Consider the following 23481-nt stretch of genomic DNA (forward strand, 5'->3'; position numbering starts at 1 on the left):
TTTCCTCCAGATGATCAGAGTAGGATAATTTTGCATTAGTTACTCAAAGGTAGCCAAGGTTACAGTGACAGAGTCAAATAGAGCAGACTATAGGGTTAGCTGAATCTTCATTAGTGGCTGTTGCTCTATTCCATTTTAGCCACTTGGTCCCTTGCTTGAATGGCTCTCCTCCTTGAAGTTGTTCGCTGTTCAGACTAGATAGCTGGTAGCTCCCAAGATGGTCTTAATAGCATGCCTACTACTCTTACTAGAATTTCACCTTTTGGGTCATAGATGTATACTACCTAATAGCCACTAGGGCACTTAGCCTAGCCATGCAACCAAAATGTGACCCACAAATTTGATTTATATAGGGGTGATCTGTTAACTGTCTTTGCCCATCCATTTCGACTGTAAAGGGGCTTGGGAAGAGTTTAGTTCTATGTCCAGCGCTACCTGTTGTACTTTACGCAGTGCATTCTTTTTTTGGGGGGGGGGGGGGCTCAGAGGATTACTAGAAAAAATCAATCTGAAACCTGCCACCAGATTTGCTGTTATCTTCACATCACTATTTCTAGAGCTATTGCCAAAGATTCAGCACTATAGTGAACATTTTCCATAACTTTTATTTTTAATAGCACTTTTTGTAGACCACTCCATATATTCAAGTCCCTGTCTGAAGCAGTTGCTTTAATTTTTCAAAAATGCATCTCTCAAGTTCTGATATGAAAAGTAGCTGCTGAAAGTGTGATATCTTTTTTCACATTGACTTACTCTTTATAAATAGATATTTTTTATCCTCATTTTATAGCTTTGATGTTTGACATACAACTGTGATTTGGTGAGCAGTGTGTGTAATATCCTTTCTTTTTTCACAATGACTTATTTTCCATTATAAATGGGTATTTATTTTACCCCCATTTTATAGCTTCGGTGTTTTATGTCTGACTGTGATTTGGTGGTCAATGTGTGGATTTTTCAAAAGTATTGATAAATTTCCTACTATAGATGTAGTAAAAGTTCCTTTTTTTTTTTCTTTTCCAGCTAATACTGCAACGCAGACAATGGGACCTCGACCTGCTGCTGCTACTGCTGCTGCTGCTGCAGCAGCAGCTGCTCGCACTGTGCCACCATACAAGTATGCCGCAGGAGTACGTAATCCTCAGCAACATCTTGGTACACAGCAGCAAGTTCCTATGCAACAGGTGAGTATTTAGGAACAGGTGGTGCATAGTAATTACAGAGCTGTCTTTTTCTTTCCCATCCATTTTCACTCGTCCTGGGGCTTCTGTTCCTTCACCCACAGTAAGACTCATCCATTCTTTCTGCAGGTGACAGAAACTGAGACCTCAAGGTAGCTTATTAGCCCTGCCTGAGAGTGCACAAGAACCCATCTCTGAACAGGGCAACAGCCCCATAACTTCGTTCCTTGCCCACTGATGCCTCTCAACTCCAGAAAGACTGGCCAATCTCTTCTCCAGTGTAAGAGCATTTGTTGCCCAGATTCCCAGCCTTATCACTCCCATTAGTGACTAGAATCTGGTGGTAGGGAGTAGAAGAGTTAAGTGATGCAGACCAACCTAACTCACTCTGTGTGGTTGTTTCGCCAGGTTCACAATAGCTGCTCTGAGAAAGCAGATGACATCCCTAGGAGGTAGTGCTCCACCAGAAAGCATTTTTCCCCTGTTATGAGCAATGTATCCACCTACCTGTAGATGTCATGTTACTGGTGCATCAAATCAATGCACCTCCCCAAGAAAGAGTGAACTATGGCTGCTCATTCCTACCCTCCCCACCTGATCCCTCCAGTTCTTCTGCCATGAGAAGTGGATTGTCTGATCCATAGGACTTTGTCCCTCTGTGCCTTGTATTTTTTGTAGTGTGAATCTTTCTAGTATCTGCTGCAGATTTAATGATGAGAAAAAAAAAGTTGTTTGCATTGAGTATATGGTTGATTCTTTGCATGCCTAGCAGCACATGGAAACTTGCTTGTTTACATTATATAAGGAGATTAGACCCAGTCACCGGTGGTCAGCATGCTCTTTAATGCAAGTTTTCATGTGGTTGATTACAGTACATGATTGACACACTAGACTAATGAAGCAACTCCAGGTGGCCACAGTTTGTTCTGTATTTTAGCATTTTAACCTGTTTGGCATCTGACCACATCACCAGATTTGCATGGGTAGAATGTATTTTTGCAGAAAACGGTCATCCTGTTAATTACACTGCATTTGCTTTGATAGCATAAGATTCGATTTGTTTCCACCAGCAGATGTTCTTCATGTTATACTGTTGCAGTCATCACACTTGGGTTATCTGCCTGCAGGTAACCCTCAGTCAGCCCGAATACCAGAGACTTGATATTTCTGTGTCTGTTCCTGTTGCTCCAGGACTGATGTCTGGTCATCAGGGGTATAAAAACATGCAGCCGACGCCATTACATCAGTCTTTCTTGCCGAGGAGCTCAAAGCAGAAGCAGTTTGCACAATTGCCAATCGGCCGCTGCCTGAGTTTTCGTTTCCGAATTGAATCATCCTGAGGTCTTCTAAAGCTAAGTACCCCTTTGGGCATCCTTTTTTCGTGCTCTAACTGATGTCAGGAAAAGTTAACAATCGTCTTGCCTATGGAAAGCAAATACCACACCGAGATTTCCATTCCTACAGCGTCACCTGTTTAGGCCCAGACCACAACATACCTTGCTGTCGGTTTTGTGCTTTGTTCAATGCCCAAACTATTCGTCATCTGGCCCTTATTGTCACTAAATACTTTCGCTCTCTATCTCCTTATTCCGAAATGGCTTCGGTAAGCCTTCCGACTACCAATCTTCTGAAAAATCGTAAGGATAAAGAGAGGCAGACCACACAGGTCCAAAACTGCCTGACGACGCTTCCGTTAAGCTAGTCGCCAGTTCGCTGGTACTCAGGCGCTTTCGCAGCCCCTAATGCCCGCTTCGATGGCTTTGCAGGCCGCTACCGAGACCCGTTCAGAGTCCGGTATGCCGCAAGACTCTTCTTTGACTACAGAACCTACAGATGTCTCTACCTTGGATGGGTCCAGAGCCGCTGTGCAGGAACTGGCTTCTGAGGAATTTCTTCGCACTACCGATGTTAGACACAAACTGACTTCTGGGTTTTCATTTCTGCCTAAAACTGCCGAGTTTCTAAGGCCAAGAGTACAAGCTACTCCTTAAAAAACCGACCCAAACTCATGCACCTGCTTTCTTGCCACAACATCAAATGCTTAAAATGGCAGAAGACCTGATTATGCTGATTAGGGGAAGCCAGCCATCCCCAGTAGCTTTAACAGACCAAGATTCCGACGACTGTGAGGTTTCTGACTTTGAAGACATGCCTTTATCTGCTTATGAGGATTTAGATGTAGAGGAATCCATTCCCTCTGCTTCTCCTCCAGAGAATTTTCTTTTGGTGAAACCCTGCATACTTTAAGAGAGCAGTTCCACTGGGAATGTCAAGACTATCCTCAGTCCAGAAAGAGACTCAGAGAATTTTTAGATTTGCCACAACATAGACCTTTAGCAGTACCCCCAGTTCTGAATGTTGTGGATGATGTCTTTATGGAATCCAGTCTTAACTCCTGATACTTTACCCCGTGCTCCTAGGAAACCAGGCAGGTACTGCAGAGTTCCTGAATCTCTCAAATTCCTTTTCAAAAATCCTACTGCTGACCCAGAAGTCATCTCCCAGGGGCCTAAAGGTATAAAAGCAACTACAGCTAAGAATCCCACCCCTTTGGACAGGGATTCCAGAACTTTAGACACATGGGGGGAAAGTATACACCTCTGCAACTCACGCCATCAGGGTATTGAATTGCCAGTTTCACATGCTGAAGTACCAGCAACATATGAAACGTATTGAGCAAGAATTAGCTACCTTTACAGACTGTGCAGAAAATAAAGAATTACAAGAGCTTATGCATTCTGCAAGCCAAGTCAGAAAGCATACTTTGCAATGTGGCTTTGATGCCCTAGAAGCATCTTGCAGGGCAGCAGTCACTGGCTCTATACTGAGGAGGCATGCTTGGCTTAAAGAGCAGACCTTGCCAGACTATGTAAAATCAAAATTACTAGATGCTCCTTTGAACAAGGACAATCTGTTTGGCACCATAGCAGAAGAGGTTCTTAAAAAGATGGAAGAAAAAGCTAAATCTATGCAGACAGTCAAAGATTTCTTGCAAGTACAGCCTCCTGGATTCAGTAGGCATTGCCCCTCTCCAGCCCCCTCAAGGCCATCTCAACCTATACCCAGGGGAAACAGACCCCCCCCCCCCCCAGACTACAGTCTCAGGGTATGCAGAGATCTAAGCAATAGAGTGCCTCCACTTCAAAAATAGGGAGTGCTAAGCCCCACCCCCTTAGGGAAAGAATTCACAATGACTTCTCAACTCCACTCCTCACCTCTGCCCAACTGCTTGTGCCCCTCGGAGGAAAACTTGCCCATCGTGCAAGAAACTGGACTTCCATCACTAAAGACAGATGGGTCCTGAACATTGTATCCCAGGGATAAAAATTTTACTATCACTCACTGCCAACCCCAACAGGTTCCCAGACCTTCCTCCAAACCAGTGGGCAGAGAGACAAAACCAAGTTCAATCCCTGCTCTTCACAAGGGCAATTCATCCTGTTCCCGTAGAACAGATAGGTCAAGGTTTCTATTCCAGACTTTTCCTGGTACCCAAAAAAGAGGGCACTTGGCGCCCAATCCAAGATCTTTCCATTCTAATCACCTTCCCGGTGGTACCAAAATTCAAAATGCTCACCCTTCAGCAGCTTCTTCCTATGCTGGCCAAAGATGCCTGGTTAGCCACCCTAGAAGAAGCCTATATGCACATCCCTATCAGGGACTCATGCAGGAAATACCTACGCTTCAGGGCAGAATCTATGCACTGTCAGTTCTCTGCACTTCCCGTTGGCTTATCCACTCCTCCCAGAGTATTCGCAAAATGCCTGGCTCCAGCCATTGCCTACTGCAGACAGAGAAAAATTCAAATTTACCCATACTTGGACGACTGACTCAGGCAGTCCGGAAATGCTGTTGCAGCACTTGACATTTGCAAAGAATCCTCCCTGGGGTACACCATCAACAAAAAGAAGTCACCCAGTCAAAAAATTGTATTCCTGGGAGCAAGCTTAAACACAGCATCCCAGATGGCATTCTTTACTCCAGAAAAACGAGCCTGGCAGGCTACTTCACTGAAATAGCCACCAGAACCCAACTATCCGCAAGGAACATCCTGCAGGCCCTAGTGTTCATGGCCTCTTGCATCCTACTAATTACATATGCCAGACTGCATATGAGGGATCTTCAGTGGTACTTAAAATGCCTTTGAAACTCTCATTCATATGACAGAGTTTCTTTGGTGGGCAGCAGCATGCAAAAACAACAAGGGACTTCCCTTTACTCAACCCCACGCCGCCCAGACCCTAACCTCAGACTATGCCTGGGGGGTGCACACCTGGAAGACAAATGCATTTAGGGCCACTGGAGCCCAAGTCAAATTCAGCTGCATATCAACCAAAAAGAGATGCTAGCTGTTCAGCATGCTCTAACAGCTTTCAGATCCCTACTCTCACCAGGACCCCTGCTAATAAAACTAGACAACGCATTTTATGTGGTACATTAACAAGCAGGGGGGAACCCACTCTGCAGGCTAGCCATGGCCCTGTGGAACACCGCCTTGGACATGCATATTAATCTGTAAGCTCAATTCCTGCCAGGCAAAGAACACACTCTGGCAGACGACTTAAGCAGAAATCTCCTAGACCCACACGAGTGGCAATTAGTCCCCAGCACCTTCAGCCTTCTAAATCAGAAATGGGGGACCCCAGAGGTGGACCTTTTTGCCACACCTTCCATCACCAGCTCAGCAAATTCTGCACCAGGACACCTCACAGCAGGGCCTGGAAAGTGGATGCTCTATCCTTACAGTGGGTAAACCCCTCAATCTATGCATTTCCTCCTCTGCCTCTTCTCACTAGAATATTACTCAAGATAAGACAGGACAGACCTGGTCTGGCCACGCCAGCACTGGTTCCCACTGCTGCGCAGCCTGTCACCGGCCCTGTGGAACACAGCTTTGGACATGGCAGGTCCATCTGCAAGCTCAATTCCTGCCAGGCAAACAAAACTCACTGGCAGACTTAAGCAGAAATCTCCTAGACCCACACGAGTGGCAATTAGAGCCCAGCACCTTCAGCCTTCTAATCTAGAAATGGGGGACCCCAGAGGTAGGCATCTTTGTCTCCCCCTATAGTCACCAGCTCAGCAAATTCTGCACCCGGACACCTCACAGCAGGGCCTGGAAAGTGGATGCTCTATCCTTCCAGTGGATAAACATCTCAATCTATGCATTTTCCCCTCTGCCCCTTCTCTCAAGAATATTGCTCAAGATAAGACAGGACAGACCAAGGACAATCCTGATTGCCCTGGACTGGCCACGCTAACACTTGTACCCCTTTCTGCACAGCCTGTCATTGGTGCCACCCTGGCACCTACCCCAGAGCCCAACCCTTCTCACTCAGCAGGGGGGACAGATCTGCAGCTGCAAACCCTGAATCTTGCAGCCTGGCTTATTCCTTGAATTCTCCCCCAGTGACCAGCCTAAGCAAGCAGGTGCAGGGCGTCATTCTTGAAGCCAAGAGACCCAGTACAAGTAAATCCTATGCTGATGAGTGTAAAAGGTATTGCTCCTGGATTCATTCTAAAGGAGAGGACATAGCACTACCCTCCCTACCTCTAATCATGGATTACTTAGCAGATCTACTCCACAGAGGCCTATCCTTCTCCATTAAGATCCATGCCTCTGCCATCCCGGCTCATTACAACACTGAGCCCACCTCTCTTCTCTCACCCTCTCATCAAACAGTTCCTGAGAGAGGAAAACAACTTAAGGCCACCAAGGAGAGCACCCACCCTGCTTCGGGACCTTAACTTTATACTGGAAAAGCTCACGCTACTTCCCTTTGAGCCTGCAGCATCAGCAGAGTTAAAATTCCTCTCTCAAAAAAATAGCCTTGCTTCTGGCCATCACTTCAGCTAGATGAGTGTCTGAGCTACAAGCACTTATGGCGGTGGAACCCTTCGTTATTTTTCATGCTGACAGGGTCTCCCTCAGGACTAATACTTCCTGTATGCCTAAAGTGGTGTCCAGTGAGGCTCTCAACCAATCTACCCATTTGCCAACCTTCTTCCCTAATCCTCAAAATAAAGGGGAAAGGATCCTGCACTCCTTGGACGTGAACAGACAGCTCAGTTTCTTACTGGATAGGACTAAGCCCTTCTGGAAATCTGACCATTTACTACTCAGTTTTGCACCAGGAGCAGAGGGCAAGGCCATTTCAAAATAGAATCTATATCGAACCACAACCTGTTGAAAATGAATCCACGGAGAACCAATAAGTGTTCACACACCTTGCCTTTAGCAGACGCACGACTATGTAATAAGTTCCAGTTATTCAATGAAAATAATGCCCCAAATAATCTCAGGAGATTCCATCACAAGGACAATAAAACAAGTTGTTTATTTAGCCTAAAAGCTGTAAAAACAACTCACTCAGCATGTAGTAAATCCAAAACTGGTTGCCAGTACAAGCATTAGAATGCAAACACAAGCATATAAAAAAACACCATAGCGGACTGCAAGAACAGTAGACTGTTAAGTGCTTTCAACCGTACGCATACGGGCTTCATCAGAAATGGACAATGTGAAGTTGATGTCCTTCAAGGATGCATCTGCAGTCCTTACAAATGGGTTGTCCTGTTGTCAGGCAGCCCTTCGGTTGGCCGGATTCCAAAGTCTGGGTCTGGCCTCGGCTGGTGTCGCTCTTCACCCGACGTCATAGCTGCAGTTATTCGGGTATAAAGGCATCAGCCAACGCCATTTTCCTCAGTCTTTCTTGCCGCGTGGCGCCCGAAGCAGAAGCTGTTCGCAAGTGCCGGTCGGTCAGAACCAGAGATTACTACTACCGAATACTACTACCGAAGACTTCTAAAAAGCTAAGTACCCCGTTGGGGACTCTTTCTTGCCTCAGCCGATGTCAGAAAAAGTGAATAACTGTTAACTTGTGGGAAACAAATACCTCATAAAGATTTCCACTCTTACTGCTTACCCTGTTTAGGCCCAGACCACGACGTAGCAGCTTGTCTAGCCTGTGCTTCCTTTAACCAGCGGACGCTTAGACGTCGGTCTGAATTTGCTGAGGAGTTTTTCGGCTCTAATTTTGCTTATATTATGCCGTCGGATCCTCCGACTACGCAAATGTCTAAAAAGCGCAAGGAAAAGGACCGACACTCGCGGTCCGCGGTTTTGGCCGAAACCGCGGTTAAGCCAACCGCGAGTGTCTCTGTTTCGGCTGAAGCCGAGCAAGCGGTTCTTCCTTCAGCCGAAAACTTACCTTCTGCCGAGGCCTCTTCCAACCTGGTGGAATCGGCTTCTGAAATCCCACCTGCTGTTGCAGTATCTCAGGAATTATCTGACACTATTCCCTTGGATATTTCAACCCCTGCACGTGGAGCTGCTAGGCCACCTGCAGCCATGTCCATTAAGGCCTTTGCCAGGGCTAAAGCAGCTAAAGCTACTAAAACTGTGCCTGCTAAGACCCCCTCTCACAGGCCTAGCTCTAGTTCACAAATGCTTAGTTTAGCAGAAGATCTCATTTCTTTAATCCGGGGATCCCAACCTCAACCAGACAGGGCCTCTCACCCACTTCCAGAGAAGAGACCTAGAGCAGAGCCCCCTCAGCCACTTTCTACAGATGATTCTTCTGATGATTCAGATAATACAGACCCTCCAGAGGCTCCTTTCTCCCCTTATGAAGACTCTGATGCTGAAGAGTCCATCCCTTCTGCCTCTCCGCCTGAGGAATTTTCCTTTGGGGAAACCTTGCATGCTATGAGGGAACAATTTCAGTGGCAGGGCCAGGATTTTTCAGACTCCAGAAAAAGGCTTAGAACCTTTCTGCATTTACCACAACATAGGCCTTTAGCCATACCTCCAGTTCTTTCTGTTGTAGATGATGCATTTAATGATGCTTGTACTGCTCCTGATTCTCTACCTCCGGCCCCTGCTAAGCCTGATAGATTCTACAGGGTCCCGGACACGCATTACCATTTATATAAGGCTCCTTTTGCAGATCCCGAGACTATCTCCCAAGGACCTAAGGCTGTAGCAGCTACTTCTGCTAAAAACCCCCTCCCCTCTGATAGAGAATCCAGATCCTTAGAGAGATGGGGTAAGAAAGTTTACACTTCTGCTACTCTTTCAGCTAGGGCCTTGAACTGTCAATTTCACATGATCCAGTATCAAGAATTTATGCTAGACCAGTTAACCAAAAAACTGTCCTCTGATGAACCATTAGACAAAAAATCTGTTCAGGAAATGGTACATAATATTCAGCAAGTCAGTAACCATTCTTTAAAATGCGGCTATGATGCACTGGAGGCTTCCTTTAGATCAGCCATGACAGGCACAGTTATCAGAAGGCATGCATGGTTAAAAGAGCAGGCCTTACCAGACCATGTCAAGTCCAAACTATTAGATGCTCCCATGGATAAGATCAATTTGTTTGGTTCTCCTGCACAACAGGTGCTGAAGAAGATGGAAGAGAAGGCAAAATCTGTCCAAACAGTAAAAGATTTCTTACAGGTCCAACCATGAAGGTTTAGCAGGAATTGGCCCTCCAAGAATTGGTCCTTTCCAGACTCCTCCAGAGCTCAGAGAGGCAGGAATAGGCGTTCAAGAGGCAGAAGCCAATCCAGGGGTGCCTACAGGGGACGCCAGTGGCAGGGTAACAACCAGCGAAGTACAGCCACAGACACAGCCACCACCACAACTACAGGACAATCACAGTGACTTGTCTCTGGCACCGCCTACCAGGGAACAACTAGAAGCACCCTTAGGCGGGAAGCTAGCCTTATTTTCAATAAACTGGCATTACATCACAAGAGACAAGTGGATTTTACAGACAACAGACCAAGGCTACAGGTTCCACTTCCATACTCTACCAGGGAAGAGAGGAATGCCAAACCTACCTCCAAATCAAAAGGCAGAAGCTCTAAAACAAATATCTCAATTATTAAGAATGAGAGCTGTGGAAAAGGTGCCATCTATGGAGCAAGGAAAGGGATTTTACTCCAGACTCTTCCTGGTACCAAGAAAAGAGAGCAAATGGAGACTTATTCTCGACCTGTCCGCTTTAAACACATTCCTCATTGTTCCAAAATTCAAAATGCTGACTCTACAGCAGCTTCTTCCCATGCTGGGCAAGGAGTCTTGGCTGGTAACTCTAGATCTCAAGGAGGCATACCTGCACGTCCCCATACGACCAAATTGCAGAAGATACCTCAGATTTCTTGCAGGATCAGAGCATTATCAATTCTCAGCATTGCCCTTTGGCTTATCTACTGCGCCCAGAGTGTTCACGAAATGCCTGGCATCAGTAATTGCTCATTGCAGGCTTCAGGGAATCCAAATCTACCCCTACCTGGACGACTGCCTGATACAAGCGGACAACAAAAACAAGCTAGCAGAAGACTTACAAAGGGTCATTTACCTGCTGCAAGCCCTGGGATATGCAGTCAATATAAAAAAGTCAAGGCTGATACCATCCCAAAGAATAAACTTTTTGGGTGCAGAGCTGGACACATCAAAACAAATGGCATTCCTAACAGTAGAAAAACAGGAGCAACTACCTCTCTACTTCTTGGCATAAACAAAGCAGAACCATCTAACAGCAAGAAAAGTACTGCAAGCCTTGGGCTTCATGGCATCCTGCATAATATTGGTTCCTCATGCCAGACTGCATATGAGAAAGCTACAGTGGTACCTAAGGAATTTATGGTCTCAGCACAAGCACAGCCTAGAAACCCAAATTCCAGTAATCCCATGCCTGAAGCAAGAATTCCTATGGTGGGCTCAGGCCTGTCAATCAAACACAGGATTGCCCTTCCACAGCACTCAACCAAGCCAAACCATCACGACGGACGCCTCAGACCTAGGTTGGGGGGCCCACATGCTGGACAAGTGCATACAAGGCTTATGGACTCAAGACCAGCTGCACCTACACATAAATCTAAAGGAAATGCTGGCAGTGAAACTGGCAATTCAGACATTCAGACCATTTCTCCGACAAGGTCAATTGATGATAAGGACAGACAACACCACAGTTATGTGGTACATCAACAAACAGGGGGGCACACATTCGTACCCTCTATGTCGGATGGCACTGGACCTCTGGAATGTGGCCCTGAGCTACAACATTCAGTTACAAGCAATTTTTGTACCAGGAAAAGAAAACATTCTAGCAGACATATTAAGCAGGACTACCACGGATGCCCACGAATGGATGCTGCATCCGGACATATTCAAAACCATTACAAGAAAATGGGGACTCCCAGAAATAGACTTATTTGCATCCCCACGCAATCACCAGCTAAAGAAATTCTGCACAAGGACGTACCACCCACTTGCTTGGAAGGTGGACTCCCTCTCTTTCAGTTGGAAAAACCTGACAGCATATGCATTCCCACCACTTCCTTTGATGCACAAGGTGCTATTGAAGATCAAAGAGGACCGTCCAAGGATCATTCTGATAGCTCCAGACTGGCCAAGGCAACATTGGTACCCATTACTGAGGAGCATGTCTCTGGAACAAATATGGCCACTACCCCTGGTTCCCTTGCTGTTAACACAGAACAACTACAACATCCTGCACCCAAACCTGAAAACTCTGCAGCTGACTGCCTGGAACATTGCATAAGATCAATTAACCCAAACTTATCCCAAAGGGTTAAAGACATTATCCTTGAGGCTCGCAGACCCTCAACAAGAAAAAATTATTCAGCAAAATGGAAAAGATATCTCATTTGGAGTACTGCAAAAGGAGAAGATGCGTCACTAGTAAACATAGCCAACATCCTGGAATACTTGGCAGTGCTCTTCCACACAGGCCTGTCCTATTCTTCCATCAAGATTCATGCATCAGCTATTTCAGCAGAATACGGCCTGGATCCTCCTGTCTTCTCACATCCTCTGCTCAGGCAGTTTCTGAGAGGAATTAAAAATGTAAAACCTCCTAGGAAGCCACCATCGCCAGCATGGGACTTGAACTTTGTGCTAGAAAAATTGACACTTCCTCCTTTCGAACCAGCAGCAACAGCAGAATTACAGTACTTATCATGGAAGACTGCTTTCCTGCTGGCAATCACTTCAGCAAGAAGGGTATCTGAACTACAGGCATTAATGGCAGTACAACCCTTCCTGATCTTTCATCAAGACAGAGTGTCCATGAGAACAAATCCTACTTTTACGCCTAAGGTGGTCTCCAGAGTGTCTTTAAATCAGGCTATCCACCTACCTACATTCTTCCCCAACCCGCAGAACAGGGGAGAAAGACTGTTGCATACCTTGGATGTACATAGACAATTGCGCTACTACCTGGACAGGACCAAGGGCAATAGAAAAACTGACCAGCTACTGGTAGCATATGCAACAGGAATGGAAGGAAAAGCAATTTCAAAACAGACAATCTCCAAGTGGATAGGAAATTGCATTAGATTTTGTTACTCCTACCATGGAAAGAAAACTCCAGAAAACATCAGGCCTCACTCTACAAGGGCTACAGCCACTACCACAGCCTTCTTACGAGGAGTGGCTACCAAGGACATTTTAGAGGCTGCTACTTGGAGCTCCGTGCATACATTTGCCAAGCATTATAATTTACCTTTATACTCTAGATCCCGAGCAGGTTTTGCCACTGCTGTTTTGCAAGGGATCCTAACTACACCATAACTTCTTTTTTCCTCCTCCCCCAGTTTGGCTATGGTATTCTACCCATTTGTAAGGACTGCAGATGCATCCTTGAAGGACATAGTACAGTTTTGTACTTACCATAAATGTAGATGTCCGATAGGAATGCATCTGCAGTCAGGATTACCCACCCCTTCCCTCTGTGGTACTCCTAGGGTATTTGCCCATCTTATAGCTAGCTGGGGGAATCTATTATGGTGTATTTGTTTGTATATATGTACATACATGCTTATTTTTTGTGTTTGCTCTCTACTATTTGGAATTATTGGCATTTATCCAAATTTAGCCTTCCAAGAGGGCACCTGGCATCTGGGGCAAGAAACACTGAGGAAAATGGCGTCGGCTGATGCCTTTATACCCGAATAACTGCAGATAATGACGTCTGGTGAAGAGCGACACCAGCCGAGGCCAGACCCAGACTTTGGAATCCGGCCAACCGAAGGGCTGCCTGACGACAGGACAACCCATTTGTAAGGACTGCAGATGCATTCCTATCGGACGTCTACATTTATGGTAGGTACAAAACTGTACTTTCTATCTCACCTTTATTCTTACTGATGGGTTCGGAGCCGATCCTCTGCTCCAAGTCTGCCAACTACAAAAGCTCGAGGTCTAAAGCCAGGTCCCTATCCCATGATGCACTATGAACCTCCCTCAGATCTAGTTTGCTGCTGCAGCTGATCGGAGGCTTCAGCTTCGCTCGGGCCAGTGTAATTGTTTTACTTCTGTTAGAGCAATGTACTAGTTTTTTCTGATATGTCTTTTGTCATTTTATATTTTCCTTAATTACTGATATTCTCAGAGTTGAATTTAGTCAGCCGGTAGGCTAAAATCTTAATTTGTAATATAGAGCAAGTTGCTCTTGGGCCTTGTAGCCTGTTTTCCTTTGAGTTTGCCCTATCCCGTAGGTTGTTCGAAATTTTTAATAATTGCAAGTTTTATTATGGTCTACAGTTGATAAGACCTTCTTTCATAGTTTGGTGTGTGTGTGTGTATTGTATAGTTATTCTAATGGTTTTGCTCTGTGTTAAAACCTTTGAATATTTTTCTTTCTAAAGAATAGCTTTATCTTTAAAGTATGTCCGTTCCAGAGAAAGAAAAGGCAAAATCTGGGTTTAAAAAGTGCCCGAGATGCGGGCAGAAAATGTCAATAACTGATGGGCACACTGACTGTGTTTATTGCTTTGAAGTCCGTCTTCAAAAGAATTGTGCCATTTGCCACTCCTTCAGTTCCAGGGTACTGATGGAGAGAAAAAGAAAACTGCTAGATAGAGGATCGCTTAAATCCTCCTTTCAAGAGGGCTTGGAGAAACATTCAAAAATCCCTAAGTTCCAAAGGAAGTTCACAAACGCCCCCCCAAGTCGAAACCTTGTAAGTAAACTGCCTTGGTTCCAAGGTCCTCGGAACCGATGGCTACTTCGAATAGGAGCCGGTCACCTTTATTGGAGCCGGTATCTCCTACCTTAAAATTGCCGATTCTTCAATCAGCTTCCTCGAGTTGCTCATCTTGGGCCTTTAGTAGGCTTTCTGATTTAGACGTGGATGGCATCGTGAAGAGGTTTCTTTAGGTTACCGGCCTTTGCAAAAATTTTATCGGCTCAGACACCTGGCGCTTCGGAGCAGATGCAACCCCTTCCACCTTCTACGATTCCTCCTCCGATTCCCCTCGAGGTTTCTGAGCCGAAGTGCTTGGAGACTATGGTTGTAGAGCCTGTGGGACCGACACCTGTTGCAGGATTGTCGACTCCTACTGCTCTGTTACCTTCGGTTTCGACTGGTTCTCGGAGCCAACGCTCTCCGGTCGAGTCTGGGGAGGATAGTCGGACCGACTTTTCTGTTTCGACCTCAGGGCTGAGAGCTTCCAGCTCCAGCACAGAGGGGATCGACGATGTCTTCCGAAAGTACAGTTGTGTACTGTTAACATAAATGTAGATGTTCGAGTGTATTCACTGTTGCAGTCATTACATTTGGGTAATCTGCTGGCAGTTTGCCCTCAGTCGGCCTGATTAGCAAAGTCTTGGGTCCTGCGTCGGTTGCTGTCGCTTCTTCCATGACATCAGGTCGTCAGGGGTATAAAACATGCAGCCGATGCCATTACATCAGTTTTTCTTGCCCCAGATGTCAGGTGCCCCCCTAATGGGGAGCATATAAAATTAAAAACACAAAATTATACCTCCAACCAAAAGCAAATACACCAAAAAGGCTTTTAAGCATAGTAAAGGAAAGTAGAGGTATAGCCAGAGAAAAGTAGGGGGCTGGAGGGAAGGGTAACCAGGACTGCAACAGTGAATAAACTCGAACATCTACATTTATGGTAAGTGTACACAACTGTACTATGTTCTTCGTGTTTCACTGTTGCAGTCATTACATTTGGGTAGATTCCCAAAGCCATGGTTGGGAGGAGGAGTTTATACAGCATTAGGACCAGCTATAAGGCCCTGCAAGACAGCAGTGGCAAAGCCAGCTCTGGATTTAGAGAAAATTGGTAAATGATAATGCTTGTTGAAAGACAGGCCCTTGTGAAGCATCTCAGTTAAGTATTGTGAAATCTGAGGTAAATTGGGTGCTGCTGTGCTCATCCCTAAAGACTGGTTCCAGGCACAGAATTTTTTTGCATTTGTCAGCATAATATTTTCTAGTACTAGGTCTTCTCACGTCCGAGATGACATTCATCACAGGTTTGCTGAGGGATGATAAGGGTGAATTTAGGTGATTAGCCAGGCTGTAAGATTCAATGTTGGAAGCTGAGGGTGCAGAATTTGGTTCTCCTGCTGAGACAGCAGGGAAGGGGTCTGAGGCAGGTGTCATGAAGATATTTGTGACACACTGCGCAGAAGTGGGTACCAATGTTGGCGTGGCCAGTCTGGAGCAATCAAAATCATTATTGGTTTGTCCTCTTTGACTTTTAGCGGAACTTTGGAGAGCAGAGGCAGAGGGGGAAAGGCATAGACTGATAGGTTTTTCCAGCTGAAGGACAGAGCATCCATTTTCCAGGCTTGTTTGTTGGGAGTCCTTGTGCAAACTTGTCCAACTGGTAGTTCTGGGGGGAGGCAAATATATCTATGTCTGGTCTCCCCATTTGCTTGTCAACATGTTGAAAATCCATGGTTCCAGTTTCCACTCGTGTGGGTCCATGAGTTTTCTGCTTAGTCCGTCTGCCAGTGTATTCAATTTTCCTGGCAGGAATTGAGCTTGTAGGTGCACTTGGTAGCTCAAGGATGTGTTCCACAATGCCATGGCTAGTCTGCAGAGGGGGTAGGAATGTGTACCCCCCTGGTTGTTTATGTACCACATAACCGTGGTGTTGTCCGTCTTTACCATTAGTTGTCCTGGAAGAAGGTAGTCCTTGAAGGCTTTGTCAGAGCATTTTGTACAGCCAACATTTCTTTTTGATTGATATGTAGGTGCATTTGATTTGGGTTCCATTTGCCCTGAATGCACTTCCCCGCCAGGTGAGCCCCCCCATGCATAATCTGATGCATCTGTAGTTAGGGTTTGGGTGGCAGGGGGTAATGTGAATGGCAGTCCCTTGTTTTAGTGGCAGGCCTCTGCCCACCATAAGAACTCCAGGCGTAGGCAAGGAATGACAGGAATCATTGTTTCCAGGCTGTGACGGTGTTTACTCCATAGACTTAAGTACCACTGTAGTTGCCTCATATGCCGTCTTGCATATGGAATTAGAAGAATGCAGGAGGCCTTGAACCCCAAGGCTTGCAGTATTTGTCTTGCAGATAGCAGGGCTTTTGTGGCCACTTGTCTGAAGTAATTTACCAAATGAATTTGCTTCTCTGGCGTGAGGAAAGCCATCTGGGCAGTTGTATTCAAGCTTGCACCCAGGAACGTAATGTGTTGAGAGGGTATCAGTTTTGATTTCTTTTCGTTTATACTGTACCCCAAACAAGTTAGAACCCTTTTTACAAACACCAAATGATTTAGAAGTATGTCCTGGTTTTCTGCCTGAATTAGACAATCGTCCAGGTATAGATATATTTGAATATTTTTTTGCCTGCAAAATGCAGTAACTGGAGCCAGGCACTTTGTGAATACCCTGGGCACAGTACACAAGCCAAAGGGCAGTACAGAGAACTGATAATGCAAGTAGCGTGCTTTGAAGCTTAGGTATCTTCTGCAAGATTCCCTGATTGGGATGTGCAGGTATGCTTTTTTTAAATCTAGAGTTGCCAACCAGGCATCTTTGCCTAGCACAGGAAGTAATTTTGGAATCTCCAGAAAAGTGTAGAGTAGACAAGTCCAGGATTGGACGCCATGAAATGTCTTTTCTGGGTACCAGAAAAAGCCTGGAATAGAAACATTGTCCCTTTTTTCTGGTAACGGTTGAATAGCCCCCATGTTTAAGAGGGAAAGTACTTGTTTTTGAGCCTCTGCCCACTGACTTGGGGGCAGGTCTGGCCACCAGTTTGGTGTTGGCAATGTGTGGGAATGAAATCTGTATCCCTGGGACACTATATTTAAAACCCATCTGTCCTGGGTTATGAGTTGCCAGTTCTTTGCATGAAGAGCAATCTTTTCCCCCCAAAGGGGCATTTAAAAGGTAAGTGCTTGGTAATTTTAAAAGGAAGTCATTGGGACTGTTTACCATAGGGGGGTGTCTTGTTATTTCCAGATTTGGAAGTGGAGGCCCCCAACTGCTTAGTTCTGAGAGTCCCCTGGGACTGAAACCTGGGGGTTTTGTTGTGTCTGGGTTTGGCTTGAGAGGATCTGGAAGGAGCTGGAAAAGACCAATTCGTAGTAGGCCATTGCCTACTAAATCTTGGAGGCTGCACTTGTAAGAAGTCTTTAACAGTTTGCATAGATTTGGCTTTATCTTATATCTTTTTTAGAACTTCTTCAGCCTTATTGCCAAACAGGCGGTCCTGATTTAAAGGAGCATCCAACAATTTAGCTTTAACATGATCAGGAAAAGATTGCTCCTTACGCCAAGCATGACTTCTAAGCACAGACCCAGTAACAGCAGCCATGCAGGAGGCCTCTAAAGAATCAAAACCACATTGCAAGTATGTTTTCCAACTTGTTCAGCAGAATGCATTAAATCCTGTACATCTTTATTTTCCACACAGTCAGGAATCAACATCATTTTCTGTTTAAGCAGTCTAATAATATGCTGTTGATATTTTAACATATGAAATTGGCAGTTTAAAGCTCTGATTGCCAAGGTTGCAGAAGTATAAACCTTTTTACCGCATGTATTCAGTGCCCTGGAGTCTCTATCGGAAGGAGTAGGAATTTTAGCAGTAGAAGCCTTAATGCCCTTGACCTGAGAAGCGGTTTCTGGATCTGCAACAGGATTTTTGAAAAGGAACTTGTGGGACTCAGGAAACCTATAGTATCTGTCAGTTTTTTTAGGAGCCGGAGGTATAGCCAAAGACCTATGCTGAGGTAGAAGGAGGAAATCCCTAACCCTCTTTTTTGAATCAGAAAATTCCTGACTTTCCCAGTGGAAATGCTCCCTTAAAGTATGTAAAGTTTCCCCAAAAGAAAAATCCTCAGGAGGGGAGGTAGAGGGAATGGAATTCTGTGCATTAGAATCCTCTGCATCAGAATCCTCATAAGTAGGTATGGACAAATCCAGGTCATTAGAAGAGTCAGAAGAAACAGAATCCTGATCAGAAGATTCATAATCAAGTTCAGCCATGGGCCTCGAGGGGGGGGAGGGGGTGGACTACCCCTGATTAGAGTAATTAAATCTTCTGCCGTTTTGATCATTTGTTTTTTAGGCATAGGGGCCTGAGCAATGCGGCCTTGGACATCGTTTTTTTTAGACATAGATTGAGATTTTGGCCTTAGTAATAAAGGTGGTGGCGATTTAATATGCAAGTCTGTAGGTCTGAATACACCCTCAGAAGCCGGTGCCTGCACAGTGGCTCCGGACCCATCCAAGGTAGAGACATCCGTGGGTTCCATAGGTGAAGCATCTCGTGGCATACCGGACTCCGAATGGGTCTCAGTAGAGGCCTGCAAATCAGAAGTAGTGGGTATCGGGCTGCAAAAGCGCCTCACTGAGTACCGGCAAACTGGCGACTGGCTTAGGAGAAGCCTTGTCGGCAGATGTTCATCGTGCATACAGCTACAGTCATAACAGATGGGTTCTCCTGCCGTCAGGCGGGTCCTCGGTCAGCCGAATTCCGAAGCCTAGGTCCGGCGTCGGTTGTCAGCGCTTCTTCCCTGACGTCAGTGCGACAGGGGTATAAAGGAACCAGCCGACGCCATTTTCTTCAGTCTTTCTTGCCGCGCGGTGCCCGAAGCAGAAGCAGTTTGCAAGTGCCGATCGGCCAGCTCCTGAAATTACAAAAATTTTGAAACCGAAGTCTTCTTGAAAGCTAAGTACCCCGCTGGGGAAACTTTTCTTGCCCTCAGCCCGATGTCAGACAAAGTTAATAATTGTATTTCATGTTGGAAGCAAATACCGCATAAGGATTTCCATTTCCTCTGTATACCTTGTTTAGGCCCAGACCACGATGTCTCGGTCTGTCGCTTTTTTGCTACATTCAACAAACGCACCATTAAGCGTCGGGCGGAGTTCGCCCAGCATTAATTTGGAAAAACATTTAACTATATTATGTCGTCGGATACTCCGACTCCAGTTTTGTCTAAAAAACGCAAAGATAAGGACCGACACACGAGGTCCGCGGCCTCTACCGACACCACGCCAAAGCCGACTACACGTGGTCCTGTTCTCAGCGAGGTGCCTACGCAGCCCCTGACTACCGACGACACTTCATTGGCGGTGTCTCCTGTGCCCGAGGTCGCAGGCTCCTCTGCCCACACCCCGACTACAGATACCGAAGCCACTCTTGGCGTTGAACCTCAAAATGTGGACAGGTCTACCTCCACTCAGTGTCTTCAGACCTTCCTCTTCTTTTTCCATCAAGGCTTTCTCTAAGTCTAAAGCAGCCATGCATTCTAAGAGACAAGCTACACCGGGCCCATCTCCAGGCCCCATGCCTAAAAAACAGATGCGTAAAATGGCTGAGGATTTAATTACTCTTATCAGGGGGTACTCAACCCCCACTGGACAAAAGGCCCAGAGTGGAGGAAGAATCCCCCTACTCTGATTAGCGCTCCATTATTTCAGAGCACTCCGATGATCAGGAACATTTTTACTCCCCTTTTGAAGACTCTGACGTAGAGGAGTCCATTCCTTCTGTATCCCCCCCCCCCCCCCCCCCGAGGATTACTCATTTGGGGAAACTTTGCATACCTTAAGGGAACACTTCCACTGGGAAGGCCAAGATTATTCAGATTCCAAGAAAAGGCTTAGGGAATTTCTCTTGCTACCTCAGCACAGGCCTCTGGCTATACCTCCTGTCTTGGACATCCTAGATGATGTTTACTCGGAGGCCTGCCTTAACCCGGATTCCCTGCCGCCAACCCCAGTCAAGCCTGACAGGTACTACAGGGTTCCTGACTCACACCAGTTTCTTTACAAAAGCTATGCTGCTGACCCAGAAACCATCTCACAGGGCCCCAAGGGAATTAAGGCCTCCACTGCTAAAAAACCATTACCTTCCGAGAGAGATTCCAGATCCTTAGAAAGGTGGGGTAAAAAGGTATATACCTCGGCTACCTTAACCATGAGGGCCTTCAACTGTCAGTTCCATATGCTAAAATACCAACAGTTTTTGTTATCGCAATTGAAAAGCAAAATGTCACAACCTGAACAACCAGACTTGAAGGAGTTGCAGGATTTGATGCATAGTGCAGAACAAGTGGGTAAGCATACCTTACAATGTGGTTTTGATGCTCTAGAGGCCTCATGTAGAGCTGTTGTTACAGGATCAGTCATACGTAGACATGCCTGGCTCAAGGAACAAACCTTGCCTGATCATGTCAAAGCTAAATTACTAGATGCCCATCTACAAAAGGATGTATTATTTGGTGCTAATGCTGAGGAGGTATTAAGGAAAATGGAGGAAAAGGCTAAATCAATGCAAACTGTGAAAGATTCTCTACAGGTACAACCCCCACGTTTTAGTAGAAATTGGCCTCCCAAAAATTGGTCCTTTCCAGCCACGGACAGACCCCAAAGAGGTAGATACAGGCACCCGAGGGACAGAGGACAATCCCAAGGATCGTTTAGAGGCAGACAATGGCAAGGTCCTACACAAAGAGGTGGTGAGGATAACTCGCAATCATTCAGAAAGCAAGCCCAATGACTTTCCCCTTTGCATGCCAAGCAAGACTCAAATGGCAGCCCCCTTAGGAGGAAAACTGGCATTATTTTCAAAAAATTGGCATATTGTCACAAAAGGCCAATGGATCTTGGACATTATAAACAGAGGCTACATATTCCATTTTCACACCCTTCCAAAAATGAGAGGCATGCCAAACCTGCCACACAATCAAAGGGCAGAGGCACAAAGGCAAATTACAGATCTCATAGACATGAAAGCTATTCAAGAGGTACCTACGCACGAACAAGGTCAAGGTTTTTATTCCAGACTATTCCTGGTACCAAGGAAGGGAAAGGATTGGAGATCTATTTTGGACCTATCCATCCTAAACACATTTCTACTCGTACCGAAATTCAAGATGCTCACTCTACAGCAACTTCTTCCCATGCTGGGCAAGGAGTCTTGGCTGGTAACATTGGACCTCAAGGAGGCATACCTGCATGTCCCAATCAGACAAAATTGCAGAAGGTACCTCGGGTTTCTTGCAGGTTCAACCCATTATCAATTCTCTGCATTGCCCTTTGGCTTATCTACTGCGCCCAGAGTATTCATGAAATGCCTGGCATCAGTAATTGCCTACTGCAGACTTCAAGGGATACAATTATACCCCTATTTGGACAACTGCCTGATCCAAGTGGACAGCAAGCACATTCTTCTGAAACATCTGGCTTATGTAATAATGTTGTTGAACTCTCTGGGATACACAGTCAACAAAAAGAAATCAAAGCTAATACCCTCTCTGAAGATAATTTTCCTGGGTGCCAATTTGGACACAAACACCCAGATGGCCTACCTCACACCAGAGAAGCAGGGGCAACTAATTCAATACTTCAGAACACTAGCAAATTGCACCAGGCTGACTGCAAGGAAAATCCTGCAGGCTCTGGGATTCATGGCATCTTGCAGCTTACTAATCCCATTTGCAAAGCCGCATATGAGGAAACTACAATGGTACCTGAAAAACATATGGTCTCAACACAGTCACAGTTTGGAAACAATAATACCACTAATTCCATGTCTGCAAAAGGAATTTCTGTGGTGGGCTCAAGCATGTCAAACAAACACAGGCCCTTCCATTCAGCAAGCCTCAAGCAAATCAAGTCATCACAACAGACGCCTCGGGGGCGCACATGACAGATTCAGGGCAAATGGTCCCAAAAAGAAAAGCACCTTCACATCAATCAAAAAGAAATGCTAGCAGTAATAAATGCTATTATAGCTTTCAAGGACCTTCTTCAACCAGGTCAACTATTGATAAGAACGGACAGCACCACAGTTATGCGGTACATAAACAGGGAGGAACACATTCTTACCCCCTATGCAGACTGGCCATGTCACTTTGGAACATGGCCATGGACTTACAAATGGAACTACAAGCACAGTACTTGCCAGGCAAGGAAAACATGCTGGCAGACAACCTAAGCAGGAATATGACAGATCCACACGAATGGAAATTGCATCCAAAAGTTTTTACAGAAATAATCCAAGAATGGGGAAGGCCAGACATAGATCTCTTTGCCTCCCACAAAAATCATCAGTTGACAAAATTCTGCTCAAGGATCTTCCATCCAAAGGCCTGGAGAGTGGACGCTCTCTCTTTCAGTTGGACATCAATGACAGTTTATGCCTTCCCACCTCTTCCTCTGCTGCCCAAAGTTCTATTGAAAACCAGAGCAGACAGACCAAAGATGATTCTCGTTGCTCCAGACTGGCCAAGGCAACACTGGTACCCACTCCTGAGGAGCCTGACGCATTCGCCACCATGGACCCTGACGCATTCGCCACCATGGACCCTGCCTCTAATGCCTCTTCTGACTCGGCACAGCTTCAAAACTCTTCACAGCCAGCTAAAAACACTCAATCTAGCCGCATGGAAGATTCCTTAGCATCACAACAGGCCCTACTCTCCAAGGAGGTACAGGATGTCCTTTTGGAGGCCAGAAGGCCATCAACTAGAAAAGCTTACTCCGCAAAATGGAAACGTTTTTGTGTCTGGAATGAGAAAAAGGGCCAGGATCCTGGAAAACTGAATTTACCTCAAATACTACAATATTGGCTGAACTGCTAAGCAGTGGACTTTCTTTCTCCTCCATCAAAATCCATGCCTCAGCCATTTCTGCAGAATACAACACTGGTCCACCTTTATTCTCTCACCCTCTCTTAAGACAGTTCCTCAGAGGGGCTAAGAATTTAAGACCTCCAAGGAAACAGCCAATACCTGCTTGGGATCTTAATTTCATTCTGGAAAAACTGACCTTGCCTCCCTTTGAGCCAGCTGCCTCATCAGATTTGCAATATTTGTCCTGGAAAACAGCTTTCCTTCTGGCTATCACCTCAGCTCGTAGTGTTTCAGAACTACAGTCTCTCATGGCTGTCCAGCCTTTTATCATCTTCCATCGGGACAGAGTTTCCTTACTGACCAACCCGTCCTTTATGCCTAAAGTGGTATCCAGGGTAGCCTTAAATCAGGCCATACATTTACCT

At 45.7% G+C, this 23481-nt stretch overlaps 1 protein-coding gene across 1 annotated transcript in view; it reads left to right on the top strand.

Annotated features, from left to right (window-relative positions):
- Positions 1-23481, top strand: part of PABPC1 (poly(A) binding protein cytoplasmic 1) — a 1472855-nt gene that overhangs the window by 1220503 nt on the left and 228871 nt on the right. Inside the window, exon 11 of the mRNA XM_044075161.1 lies at positions 1024-1184. Coding sequence (XP_043931096.1) covers positions 1024-1184 — 161 coding nt within the window. The remainder of the gene's footprint in view (positions 1-1023; positions 1185-23481) is intronic.

Source organism: Protopterus annectens, chromosome 6.part0, assembly GCF_019279795.1.
Source record: "Protopterus annectens isolate FY-2018-M chromosome 6.part0, PAN1.0, whole genome shotgun sequence".
In the NCBI taxonomy this organism is placed as follows: domain Eukaryota; kingdom Metazoa; phylum Chordata; order Ceratodontiformes; family Protopteridae; genus Protopterus; species Protopterus annectens.